At 39.7% G+C, this 13,175-nt stretch overlaps 1 protein-coding gene across 2 annotated transcripts; it reads left to right on the top strand.

The window, feature by feature from the left end:
* Positions 1–522: 522 nt before the first annotated feature.
* Positions 523–12,756, top strand: LOC142976945 (uncharacterized). 2 transcript variants are annotated; one of them, XM_076120561.1, is made up of 23 exons: positions 523–1,260; positions 1,349–1,642; positions 1,714–1,830; positions 2,191–2,570; positions 2,705–2,832; positions 3,127–3,387; positions 3,479–3,591; positions 3,823–3,938; positions 4,073–4,189; positions 4,592–4,765; positions 4,869–5,015; positions 5,099–5,393; positions 5,573–6,283; positions 6,375–6,464; positions 6,547–6,636; positions 6,904–7,003; positions 7,089–7,156; positions 7,238–8,152; positions 9,467–9,628; positions 10,025–10,103; positions 10,232–10,284; positions 10,871–10,921; positions 11,507–12,756. In XM_076120561.1, exons 1-23 carry the CDS (start codon positions 829–831, stop codon positions 11,636–11,638), a joined length of 5,025 nt encoding a protein of 1,674 aa, XP_075976676.1. In that variant the 5' UTR covers positions 523–828; the 3' UTR covers positions 11,639–12,756. The 2 variants fall into 2 exon arrangements, with proteins under 2 accessions (XP_075976676.1, XP_075976677.1); XM_076120562.1 differs by lacking the exon at positions 10,871–10,921.
* Positions 12,757–13,175: the final 419 nt, after the last annotated feature.

Here is a 13,175-nt window from a genome sequence, read left to right as displayed (position 1 = left end):
TATTTTGCTAGAACAATACCAATACATTTTGTCTAATGAACTATTACCTAAGTTTAGAAATCAAATGATATACCTACGTTAAAGGTTTGAAACAGCATCCCAGAGGTGTTAAAAGGTATGCAGGTGTAATAAATCTATTGTTTGTAAAATAGAACTGATATCCAATTTTAATCGGATTTCTATCTATTTACTGAGGAAAGAAGCCCAAATACATTACTGTATATATTAAATAGATATAAAAAATTTAGTCAAAGGTATGAGTGTGCGCGTTCTATTATTGTATGACATCGTCTCGTAGTTCAGGAAAAACCATTGTAAGTGTAATTAGCAAATAAAATAATAGGTGATGAAACTTTTAAACAATTAATACGAAAAAAGTAGTTAAATAGATGTTTTTGTCCATTTTTAAGCGAAAATAACCCAAAAAGGTATTCGTGTCATATACTAACTCATAGACAATGAGGGAAAATCGACCATAGACAAGCACTTTTTTATTTTTAAATTCTATTTTGCGGGCAAAATGTCGCTGTTCTTGATTGTCAAGCTATTTTCTCATCGTAATGTTCCGTTCTGGCGCATAGTATGTATGAAACGCCGTGGTTTGGCGTGTGCGTTCTATTTTATTTTAGACAAGACTTGACGGCTGTTTAAAAAAACTTCATGGCTCTTTGTTCGAGATTGTTATACTATTGCTTAGGTTTTTCGTAAACAACGCGAACAAAACAAGGTGAAAATCCAATGAAGTGGGTGGAAAACCATTATTGTAATCAGTGAAAAACCTAGGTATTTCATCAAGACTACAGTTCCTTTGGACAGCTTTCGTACGCAATGGAAGAAAAGATGGAGAGTGAACATAGCTACAGTGGTGAGAGCAGTAGCTCTTCAGATACTTCAAGCGGGAGTTCTGAGGGCGATGATGAGGTCATGGAGCCGGTACGCATTCTCGGCCAGTCTCTAGAGCTGCCACAAGAACTTTGTGAGGATTACTCTGTCTTCAAGGAGTTCTTTTCAATCAAAACTTGGGATGCTTTGGAGGACAAACATAAAGAAGAACTTAGTAAATACTTGCCCAAATTTACTGAAAATGAAGAGGAAGAGAAGGAGAAAACAATCAAAATGCTTTTCAATCATGAACCTTTTCATTTCACTTCACCTCTTGATAATTTTTATAACAACCTGAGACAGGGTAACTACAGACCAGATATAGCAAAGATGAGAAAGTTTTTATTGAAAGCAAGAGCCAAACAGCAAAGACAAAAGGTAAATTACTATGAAGCTTACTCAAGTATTCATAATATTTACATTTTCATTCAGTATTAACATTTAATACAAACTTATTGTATTTCAGATAAAATCTTACTATGCAAAGCTTTTGCCAGAAGTTTTATTGTCTCGTGAGCGCGTATTAGCGGCTGTTAAAGCTGCTCCACCTGGACCTGTACCTAATTTACCACTATTGCCACCAAAACGTTCATATAAGAATAATTATAAGCCAATTTATTTACGTGCCAAGCAAAGATATTTTGAAGAGCTGGCAGCTATTAGAAGTGAGGTGGGTGGAGATGAATCTGATGATGAGAATTATCCTGAAGGTCCCCCAGAGCAATCAGTAAGGAAAAGGAAACAAATAACATCAGGACAAGTAATATCTTCAAATACATTATTGTTCTTATTCGTTGTGTTTGGGTATTATGATAACATATTTAATTTCAGAATACTGATGGAAATGTATCTGGTACTTTGGGAGGATCTGATCAATCAACATTAACATCATTAGAATGTTTAAAGAATATACTCGCTACACACAGAACAAGAAGACAACATAGAGAGGTATTTTGTATAACAACATAATAATATGTAAACATTGCACACAATTCATGACACACTTTTAATTAATACTAACTACTGGGCAGTAGTGTATACTAGATCACAAGATCTCAGAGTTTCTGGGCAAAGTGATATTGAAATTTAGAAGTTACATAATGATATTAGTCAAAACTAATCTAGAGTTTGATTTTATACTGAGTATTTGTTAGTAGGCTTACCTGTAGTACCCATGATAACATTAGTTGTGAATAGCGCGTGGATGTATTTTTTACACTATTCCCTGCAGGGTAAAACAGGCACTATGTCATATATTCATGTAATAAATGATAAGCTGGTTCTGAAACACTTCTAAACATTTTTCAGAATCATCCAGAACTAAATACAACAGGGATAACAATAGATGACATAAAGCAAAGAGTTGCCCTTGTAAATGGTGCCAAAAAACTTATGTTTGGTGGTCAGAAAACTGGATCACCACTACAGAAACTTAGAAGAGGGCCTAAGAAAGACATTCAGAAGCAAGCAAAACAAGAAAAACCAAGTAAAAAGGGCAAAGAGGAGATTGACAATGTTGAAAGTAGACCTTTATTGCCAAATATTAAAATAAAATGTGAACAGGAAGAGTCTGACTCTGAAAGTTCATCATTTGTAGATCCTGTCGCAAGTCCAAGGTCGGGGAAGAAGGTTGAACATCCTGAGATCAAGCAGGAGGTTGATGTCAAGTATCCTAGTAATGTACCTAAGTGAGTATAGTAGTAGTTACAGCCTAATGAGACTGACCAAATCAACAACAATAATGTATCTAAAATTGTTGGTGGTTACTCGTTTCCATCACCTAGTGATTACCCCCCTTTTTAACTGTTTTTTTTAATTACAGCTTGAATTTCAATGATCCAAAACTGGAAAGTATAATAAAACAAGAGCCCATAGATAATGTTCTACAAATGCAGAATTCTAGAGTTAATCAACCAGTACCTATTAAATTAGAAGACTTGGATGGAATTGGTAAGTTGACCTTTAATTTCTACTTTAAAGTATCTGCCATGATAAGTTCAGAAGTTTTCAAGGTAGTTACATAATGTATATCTTATACTTTTACCTGTACTATGTTAGTGATAAATATGTACCTTATTTATAGCTTATAAGACCATTTAGGGAACTGTTAGTATGTATTAATATCATTATTTTTTTAATTAGTCTAACAATCACTTTCACAAACTTTAAAAAAATGCTGATGGCTGATATGTATCAAAGTAATTTCTATAAAAGCTGTAAAAGTAATTTGTGAAATAATTGCAGATATGATGGCACTACCAGTAGAACTAGCAGATGAATCAGGCGAAGTTGTTCAAGAAGTGATGTCCACTGAGGGAGATGCAGAGGCCGCTCCTGTAGATGCGGACTCGTTGCTAACTGAGACGACGCACGCATGCTTCTTGTCGTTAGTCCGGGCGTTGTTCCCCGCGCGGGCGGCGCACAGGGCGAGTAAGAAACAACTACGATCGAGATGTGCGGCTGTCATGCGATCTCCTATCGCACCACTCAACACTTGGTATAACTGTTAGTATCGATATTTATTTAAATGGTATATTATTATATATGTAATGTCTATTACCTTTGCTTTATTTTCTGCATTACTTGTATTTTGCAGTGTCTGACGACTGGTGTGCAGAATTGGATTCCGCCTTGGATTTCCTTGCAGGAGAAAGGGGACAGCATCCTGATGATTTTGTACCATATTTACAGTATTTACCAGAAACACAGGTTTGTACCTATCTATTATAGTGTCTATACTATAAGAATAAACGAAACATTTGATCGTTTTGATACTTTTTCTGTCTTATTTTATCTTGAGTTGAAGAATGTTTACACACACCGAAGGTTTATCCTTGGGTGCATGTAAAAACAATACATCACATTTAAGGACGCCGCGCACAAGCCACAAGACGCGGACGTAAAGTCAAAATTCACGTATTCACTCGTATTTTCGTGCAGATGTATCAATGGATCGGCGCTGGTCGTGATTGTGACGCGATACTAGGACGTCTGTGTGAACGCTGGCTGCGAGCTGTCGAACCTCCACCACCTGCTTCCGAACCACCGCCTTCAAGGTAATTATCTCACAAAAATCCCTTAAAAACAAAACTAATGTTATGTTTTTTTTGTTTAATATCGTCTTACTTGTGAATTGTCACATATTTACACATGACTTAAGCTCCCTGACAAGTGTTATAAATTGCACCAGGTACCCAACATCGTGGTCAGTTCGAGCGCCAACGGAAGCAGAACTAGCGGAGTTTCGGTCACAGGAACGACGGAGATTTGCTGCTGCCGCTAAACCATTTACATATATACAGCACGGGTAAGTTGTTCATGAACGAATCAGCTCTTTTTAATTATGATTCTTCTTTATCGTGTTCTTAGCGTGATCGCCATTGCGATATATTCTTATTTCCCGTTTATCTAGTGTTAAGACTTCTAAAGGTCGATCGAACTCAACTCAACATTTATGTTCGCGTTCGTAAATAGTTCGGTTGTGCTAAAATAATTTAAAAGAATACCAAATGGTTCATTGATTTGACAGGTGACATTAGATTTATATTTAGCTCCCCTAGCGACGCGCCGATGGGCCTTCTCGTGTTCGTCGAGGCAAATGCATTTTTATACCGTTCTATACTTCTCAGTGACCGTTGCGGTGGACGATTCGCCGTCAGTTGTCAAGTCCATCAATACGAATTATATTGAAAGTATATTTGTCCCGCAGGTACCGCGCCGTGGTGGGGCCGTGCGCGCGTGGCGCGGGCGGCGCGGGTGGCGGCGGCGGCGTGCTGCTGGCGGCGCGGCCGCGCCACGCCGCGCTGCCCGCGCTCGTGCGCGACGCGCTGGCGCGCCTGCCCAACGGGGAGGGCACCCGCCACCACGTGCTCACGCTGCTCAGGTACGACCGTATGACCGGCGGAACGTGCACGCTCCTTGAGTGTAAACATTGTAAGAGATCGAGGGAAGCGCATTCACGGGATTCTCTTTTTACTGTTTTACAGAATGTCCCAGTGGATAGCGCCTTGCAACGAACAGACGTTGCTGAGCGCTTTGTCTTCGGTGCTCGATAGGCTCCTTTCGGCGAAACGGGATCCCGTCGTCAAGTACGACCAGCGAACGGCCGTGTGGACTTATCTCCATAGACACAGGTGAGTTTATTACGGTGAGCCTAGATTTTACGTGATATAAAAGAACGATGGAAAAATATTATATCTTCCGTTTACGCGAACAGGAGCGAAGAGGACTGGTTGAAGATCACGTCGGGTCGCGGGCGCAAGACTCCGTCGCAGGCGGCGGCGGCGGCGGCGGCGGCGGCCCTGCCGCTGGGTGCCACAGCGCTGCAGCCACCGCCGCTGGTGAAGAGCGCGGGCGCCAGCCGCTCGCCCGCGCCGCACACGCCGCCGCACGCCGCGCTGGTGGCGCACGCGCCGGGAGCCCCCCTGGCGCCGCTCGCGCCCCTCGCGCCGCGCGCCGCGCCCGTCCCCCACGCCTCCCACGCCACACTCGCCACGCACGCCCCGCAAGCCGTGAGTAACGTACCTCTTGTTGTCGCGATGTATCACTCTAAGGTATTAATTCATTACGATCATATTTTGACTAGATAAACTGTTTTCACGTTCACCCTTCTCCTGCGAATCGTACGTCTGCCAAGTTTTTCCGGATAAGTGTGCTATGTGGTTCGATAGCTTTACTCTTTTTTTCGCAGATGGAGTTAGAAGTAGGCAGCGTCGAAGAAGTGATCGATAACGCTTCCGACAGTGATGTAGACGTCGACGACAGCGGCCCGCCGGCCTCTATGCAGCATTTATCTTCCGCTCAACTATTAATGCAAGCCACGCAAGCGTCGCAAGGAAAACAGGTCGCGTTACCGCCCAAACCGAAAGGCAAACTCGTCGCCACCCCTCCGCAAAAACCGAAAACGGTCGTTCAGCCGAAGCAGACGGGAGCGAAGACTGGAGCGAAACAGGCCGTCCTCATGTCTCAGTCGGCGAAACAGGCTAATATATTAGCGCAGGCCGTGAGACAGACAAACGTACAGGTGAAACCGCCTACAGTAATACAACAAGCTAAAACTGCCGTCGTACAATCACCGAAACAAACTGCCGTTACAGTGGCAAAGCCTGCCGCCGCTCAACCGCCGAAACAAGCCAGTGTTATAACTCAAGTTGTCAAACAGAATATCACAAAACAAGCGACGGGTGCTAAACAAGGAAGTCAACCGATCGTCTCCGCTCAATCGCCTAAACAGTCACAGCCTGCTAAGCAGATAATTGTAAATCAATCGACGAGTATAGCAGCTCAATTGAGTACGGCTACGCAGTTATCAAAATCATTGCCTTCAGTGGTGGCTACGCCTCATAAATCACCTTTGATTAAGCAACGACCCCTGCAGAAAGTCGAAGTCTCACAGACACAGGTTAGTGCAATACGCTTTTTTTAGATCCGTCAATATAATACGCCTTCAGTTTTGGACTAGTTATGTATTCTCTTTTTATGTATTTTTGCAGGTATTGGCAACTAGTCTACCAAGTTTACCGAGTCCACAACCTCCTGGCTTAGTGCCCACCTGTTCTGCTTCAATTCAAATACAAAATAAGGTAACAAACTGTAATGCTGACAAAAAAGCCAATTACTAGATAGTAAAACTGAATTAAATTTGAAACATGAATATTTTTACAGGTAACTCCCGGAACGCGGTCCCTGTTAATAAGGCCAAACACAGTTCAGACTACTGTGACGGCAGTTGTTACCACACCGGCTGTAACACAGGTACCATTTATTGCTTACATCAACAATAACACAAGAAGATTTTGTATTACAACAAGCTAGGTATTTTTAATTTGATGTTTGTAATTTGGTCAGAGTAGTAAATGATAACAACCTATTTTATTTGGATTGTTTATGGGATTGTTACGTAAAAGTCTTGGTAGCTGTTTGCTTGTGCCCCCATTTTCTAGTAAAAGATCATAATTATGCAGTAATATTATTACTCGCTCATAAAGCCTTACTTAATGAAGAATATTATTGTTTTTGCAGGCAACACCGACCACAAGACGAGGCGTAGTCAGAGTACTAAGTCCAGCTACTCCGGCTTCAGGAAAGTCGCTCATATCACCGCGGGCGTTAATGCAGCAAGGTAACTTAGTACATTTGTGCATAATATAAAGTGTTGTTGAGATAAAAATCTTTATAGAAAATAATTAAAACCTCGCTTTTGTTAGGCACAACTGTAACGACGAAAAAGAGAACAGGAGTGCCCACTACGGCGTCTGTAACAACTGTCGCGCAGGTAATCCATATGGTAATTTATATGACTTTTTCTATTAAGTAGGTGTTTGCTTAAGCTTACATTCTATGTATTCGTTTTCAGAGTACGACAAGCGCAACGACAGTCGTGAGCAGTGTGCCAACAGCTGTTACGTCATCGATGTCCACGCGTACCGTTCAACTGGCGGGCGGTCGCACTGTACAGCTCGCTACCAATCAAACAGTGCATTTACCCGGGGGGCAAGCCGTACAGCTCACATCGGGAACCACCCTACAGCTATCCTCCTTGCAATTACCTACACATAGTGTTCGGTTGCCGAGCGGACAAACTGTACAACTAGCGTCGCCACAGTCCGTTCAAGCAGTTCGTGTTTCGACCACTGCTGTCAAAAACCCCAGTCCGCGTGCTCAACAAACTACGCCAACTGTCAAAACGATACAGACTAGCCAGCCTGTGCAAATTCCTGTGTCGACCGTACAATTGGCGGGACAAACAGTTCAAATCGCCGGACAAACTGTCCAGTTGGCCGGACAAAGCGTGCAATTAACTGGGCACACTGTAAAGTTGCCCAATGGACAAAGTGTTCACGTCGCTAGTCAAGGTGTTTTACCGTCACAGAGTGTTCAACTACCGAATGGTCAGACAGTTCAACTTGGTAGTGGAAATATACAAACAGTTCAGTTAGGAGGTTCTAATGTTCAACTATCTGGTCAAAGTGTTCAAATGCCGAGTGGTCAGACGGTGCAGTTAGGGTCACAGACGGTACAGTTGGGTGGTCAGACAGTGCAATTGGCCGGACAAGCTGTTCAGCTGCCTAGTGGTCAGACGTTACAGTTGTCTAGTGGTCAAACGGTTCAGTTGTCGAGTGGACAGACGCTGCAGTTGGCTAGTGGGCAAACTGTGCAACTTGCTAATCAAACGCCCAAGTCAACCGCGCAAGTTGTAAGAGCTCAAACGCCGACTGACAAGACGTCTACCGGCCAACCAATAGTAGCAAAATTGCTCACAAATGCACAGGTAAGCAATCAAATACCAAAAAATTTCGTGGTTTTGGATTAATTAAGAAGCCTTCCTTTGTTAACCTTTTGATTATAAATGTCCCGTAGCATTATTATATACATTAGTTATTACTTTTGATTTCAAGTAAATAAATAACAAGGACATTTTTATTACTAATTTATTAGATCTTAACCCTTTCTATGCGGCTGGCGTGATATTACGTCCAACCTAAATCCGTTTACCATACGATGGGCGTATTATTCCGGCAAAACTTATTTGTCGCTACAAACGAACAGGTCAATGAGAAGGGTAGCTCTCCTGTGCGGAGGTTAGAGAACACAACCGCCCTGTGTGAAATTGGGGACTAATACTTAGTATATGTTATACTTTACAAGTGTTACAAGGTTTAGTATATTACGCTACAAGTGTCCCAAGGTTCAGAATTATTTAAGGATAAGAACGTGTGAAAAGTATGAATAGTGGTAAGTTGTTGTTTACTATAATTGGGCAGACATAATAATACGCCAACCGTGTCTGGGAACAGATTTGATTAGACGTAATATTACGTTCTCCGTACAGATGGAGGATATTTGTTGTGGCGTATTATCTCGACCATCGCTCTGGAGAAGCGATCTCACAAAAAGTCTTCCGTATGGAGTCGGCGACATTAAAAATATGATTCCGCATGGAAGGGATCTAATCTGAATGATGCATGATGATTATATACTATAATACCTTGCATCTATTGACTTGTAAATACTGATAAGACTAGAGAAATGAGTAAATCATGTCTAGTGATAAGATTATCTACCTACTGTTAAAATATAGGGGCTTGGTTTACATGTTGCTATGTATTATGTTCAAACAGGACCCACATTCTAAACGAGTCAATGACTTAGCCGTTTTACTATTTTGTTTGTATATATTGTGTTATATATTGTGGTGACCTGGTAAGGGTTGCCGGAGTCCGATGGATGAGGGCGGCCCAGGACCGGTCCTATTGGCGCTCGATGGGGGAGGCCTTTGTCCAGCAGTGGACGATTCCCGGCTGAGATGATGATGATGATGATGATGATATTGTGTTATATAAAACTTGATGCATTTAAAAACGGGACAGATCTTTGTGTGATGAACACGAGTATTTGTTCTGAGCCTGGTTGTTAATGTATCTATATAAGTATGTATTTTGAAGCATATAAATATATTTATCAGCTATTTGGTTACCATAGTACTTTGTTAGGAATCAAATGACTGTGTGTGAGTTGTCCAATGATATTTATTAATATTTGTGAACAAGGGGTACTTATTTTTATTTGAATTTTGTTTGTACAGGGTCAAATGATATCCTTAGAGGGTATGGTGGGTGGTGCCCGTACACTACAAGTATCGGGCGTGCGGCCGCGCGGTGGCGTGCGTGTGCTGTCGCCGGCCACGAGGCTCGCCCGCCCGCTACTGCTCACTACTGCCAAACCGCTACACAATATCATACTGCAGGTGATTTATTGTTTACTTTTTATTTTAACATGTACAATATTCTAAAATGCCACTGTGTAAACTATGCCGTTGTCAAAATACCAGTGTTGGGCTGCGTAAATATCGTGTCAGCGCATAAACGTAAAAGTTGGCACGACGTGTTTGTTTTACCGTCATCATTGATCATGTAGCGAATGATGACAATTTAGAAAATATTAATTCTGTATTATCTACAACATGATTATGTGTTCGTGCACGCATACATCTCGCGTATACGTCCTGTATGCACCGGTCTCCATAGATTACTAGATGTTTTGTAATGACATTCAAAATCAACACAGTGGCATATAAAAAAACTTTAGATATGAAATAAGTTTTACCTGGTTTCAAGTTAAAAATGGTGTTTTATTTTTACAGCAAAGCGACGGCAACACTATCCGGGTGACGTCAAGCGGAGCTGCCAGTACATCACAAACTTTAGTATTAGGAAATATTGGTTAGTATACCTCTCATCAAAGTCACCTAAAATAGTCATTGAACGGTTTCATTACTACTATATTCTTCAGCATTCATAGATTGTTCTTATGTCCGTCATCCATCCTTATGTTCTATTTTCTCTCGTAGGTGCACAAACTGTGACGACCACAGCGTCGGCGCCTGTTTTAAAACTACAGCAGGTAATAATTAAATATTATCATTTAATCTTCAGCGCAATTCGTTTAACAGAAAAGAGATCAATATTCAGTGTTTGGCTGCTATCCGACAAGAGGGAGTATGTCATGCGATGTGGAAGGGAATAAAGGAAACTTGATTTTCACTCTCCTCGCTATCTCCCATTTTTTGGTGACAAGAAAGAGATATTATAGATATCGTCACTTATTCGAAAATCGGGGTTGCTTTATGCGTCACACAGCGAAAAGACACTAATTCCCGATTTCTGAGGTACATTTAGCAGTAGTTTGTCTATTGTATTATAGTGTTTAGGCCCATACAAATGGTTTAAATAGATAAACTACCGTTAAATTGACTTCAGAAGTCGGGGGTAAGCCAGACAAATGATCCTCATGTTCAATTAAGTCATTGCTAAGATACGGGAAAAATACTTATTGGGTGATGCTAAAATCCGAAGGATGTTTAATTTTCACATTTACACTTTATACACTTCACCGCTAAAATTATAGCGTGATCTGGGTTTATGTAATTTTATGTAAAAAATGTGATCACAATCAGTCGGTATCATAAATTGTTTATATTATATTTTAGGTGAATCCAATACAACAAGTTAAACTCGCGCAGGGAATTAAGATACAACAGGTGATTTTTGACAGTTTGCATGTGTTGAGCGACCACTTCGGTTACAGTAGTATAGGACACTTGCATGACGAAATGATTGACTGCATGACTGACGAAATATATGATTTGGGAGCTAAGAATATAACACGCATTAACAGATTGCAGTTTCACTTATCAAAAGTTTGCTTTATTTTTAATACGAGCACCTTCTCTTTAATATATTATTATAACAAAGTGTAGATAGCAAAATGGTGGCAGTAGGTGACTAGATAATAGGTTTAAACTCAAGTACTTTAAACTAAATCAGGTCCCTTTGAAGTTTGTTTTCTTATCTTAATCTTAAGGATTTACTTTATCTGCTTTGAATTATTCATGATATTCTTTTTATTAAACAATGGTATGGTATGCACACTTGCCTATGCAAAACAGTAAACACAAATGCCTTTGTAAATTACCGGATTGAGAAAATTCTATAAGTTAAGCTTTTGAGTGTCTGCAATGCTGAGAATTAATATTATTGTTAAGAATTGCTCACCGGTAGTATACAAAGGTACAATAAGATGTTGTGATGATTAGTTTTGTAATACGTTCCCTAAAATGTTTCAGGCGACGACCAGCGCGACGACACCGACATCTAGCGGCGTGCGGAGTGTGCTCATGGACGGCCAGCAGCTGAAGCTAGTGGGAGGGCGCCACGTGCTCGCTAGGATACTCCGACCCGCTCATCCGCCTCAGTAAATGCCCAACAACTGCCATAAGTGTACAAAACTATCATTAGAATTTGCAGACATTGATTGAATTTGGTATTGTCGTTAGTTGATGTATGTACCCGTTATAGGAAGTCAAAGATGGACGACTCTGTCGATAGCTAGTGAGGGATTGTATTGTGTATTCGAGTAGGTGTATAGTATTTCTCTCTGTTTGCGATTTGTGATGAAAGTTGTCGAATTACATCACTGATTATTGTCTCAATGTGGTTCTTAAAGAATGTTTAGTTAGATCTAACGTAGCCGATATTACGCTAGAGTAAAGAGAATAATTTTATATTATCTATTAGAAACTAAATTTGATTTATATTTCGTTTCCTTTTAAAGGTACTGATGTACAAATCCAGTATTTATAATTAGATTCAGTTGTAAGATTTTGTAAGTTCAAAATATTTTGTATAACTATATAAAAATAATTTGAATAATATTTACTCGTCTATTTATTTTGATAAAGTATCGCTGAGTTTATCTCGACTAGGGATTTAAAACTGATATAAGGAAAGTAGGTATTATGTACATATGATTTTACTGAAAATAATTAGGTATTGAAGGGGAATAACTGTAATGGTTCGATTATAATCTTATTATGATTATGTTAATTTATTTTTTGTATATAGAGAACAAGGACATTTAAATTGACGATCTCTCAATGTTCGGTGAAACGTGACAATATATTGTGAAAGGTTTCTTACTCACGTTATATTATTTCTCGATTCCGTTAAATCTCGACTAGCTCCAATATAGCTTGAAGTTTGATATAAACCTTTATAATTGTATTCGGTGTGTAATATGAGATTGTTTCTATAACTAATACATACGCTGTCGCGATAATGACGCTTGTATAAAGATCTTTTGGTTATTAGAATGTTATTAATATTTTCATATACTTTTACGTTATTGTTTTCTTTTTGTATATAATGGGTGTGATCCCCTTTAGTTAGTTACAGTCAATTGCTCTAACGAGTAAAACTTGTTCATAGTATCCTGAAAGCAATTTAAGATAATATGTTATAGTTTTTAATATAAATCCTAGGTTCATATTGCACAGTTTTTCACTGTTAGATAACAAAATAAAAATATGTATAAATATTACTTTCTTTTATTACTGTAACGTAACCAAAAGCCTTTTTAACTATAAGTTGGTTGGCAAAACGCTATATAATTTAATAAAATAAGCCTATGTGGACTGAAATTCTCGTAGGTGCTCTCTAGCATCGCGCATCCAATAAATCGCAATATTTGACGAACAATGGTGGAAAATTTAAAAAAAATACGGTGCCACGTGCTGAGCTCCTCGGTTTTAATTAATATGAATGATAAAATCTATCTAGGTGACTACGTGAAATGTACGTGAAGTTGTACAACTTCACGTACATTTCACGTAGTCACCTAAAAAATCACGTCACACGTAAATCTATACTAATATTATAAAGCTGAAGAGTTTGTTTGTTTGTTTGTTTGAACGCGCTAATCTCAAAAACTACTGGTCCGATTTGAAAAATTCTTTC

Source organism: Anticarsia gemmatalis, chromosome 12, assembly GCF_050436995.1.
Source record: "Anticarsia gemmatalis isolate Benzon Research Colony breed Stoneville strain chromosome 12, ilAntGemm2 primary, whole genome shotgun sequence".
NCBI classification, from domain to species: Eukaryota; Metazoa; Arthropoda; class Insecta; order Lepidoptera; family Erebidae; genus Anticarsia; species Anticarsia gemmatalis.
This window is presented reverse-complemented; position numbering and strand designations above follow the sequence as displayed.

Coding starts and splice junctions, on each gene's coding strand:
- LOC142976945 (XM_076120561.1), top strand. CDS start 829: ATGGAAGAAAAGATGGAGAGTGAACATAGCTACAGTGGTGAGAGCAGT. Junction 3,939..4,072: donor TCCGAACCACCGCCTTCAAG/GTAATTATCTCA, acceptor AAATTGCACCAG/GTACCCAACATCGTGGTCAG. Junction 10,104..10,231: donor TTTAGTATTAGGAAATATTG/GTTAGTATACCT, acceptor TTTCTCTCGTAG/GTGCACAAACTGTGACGACC.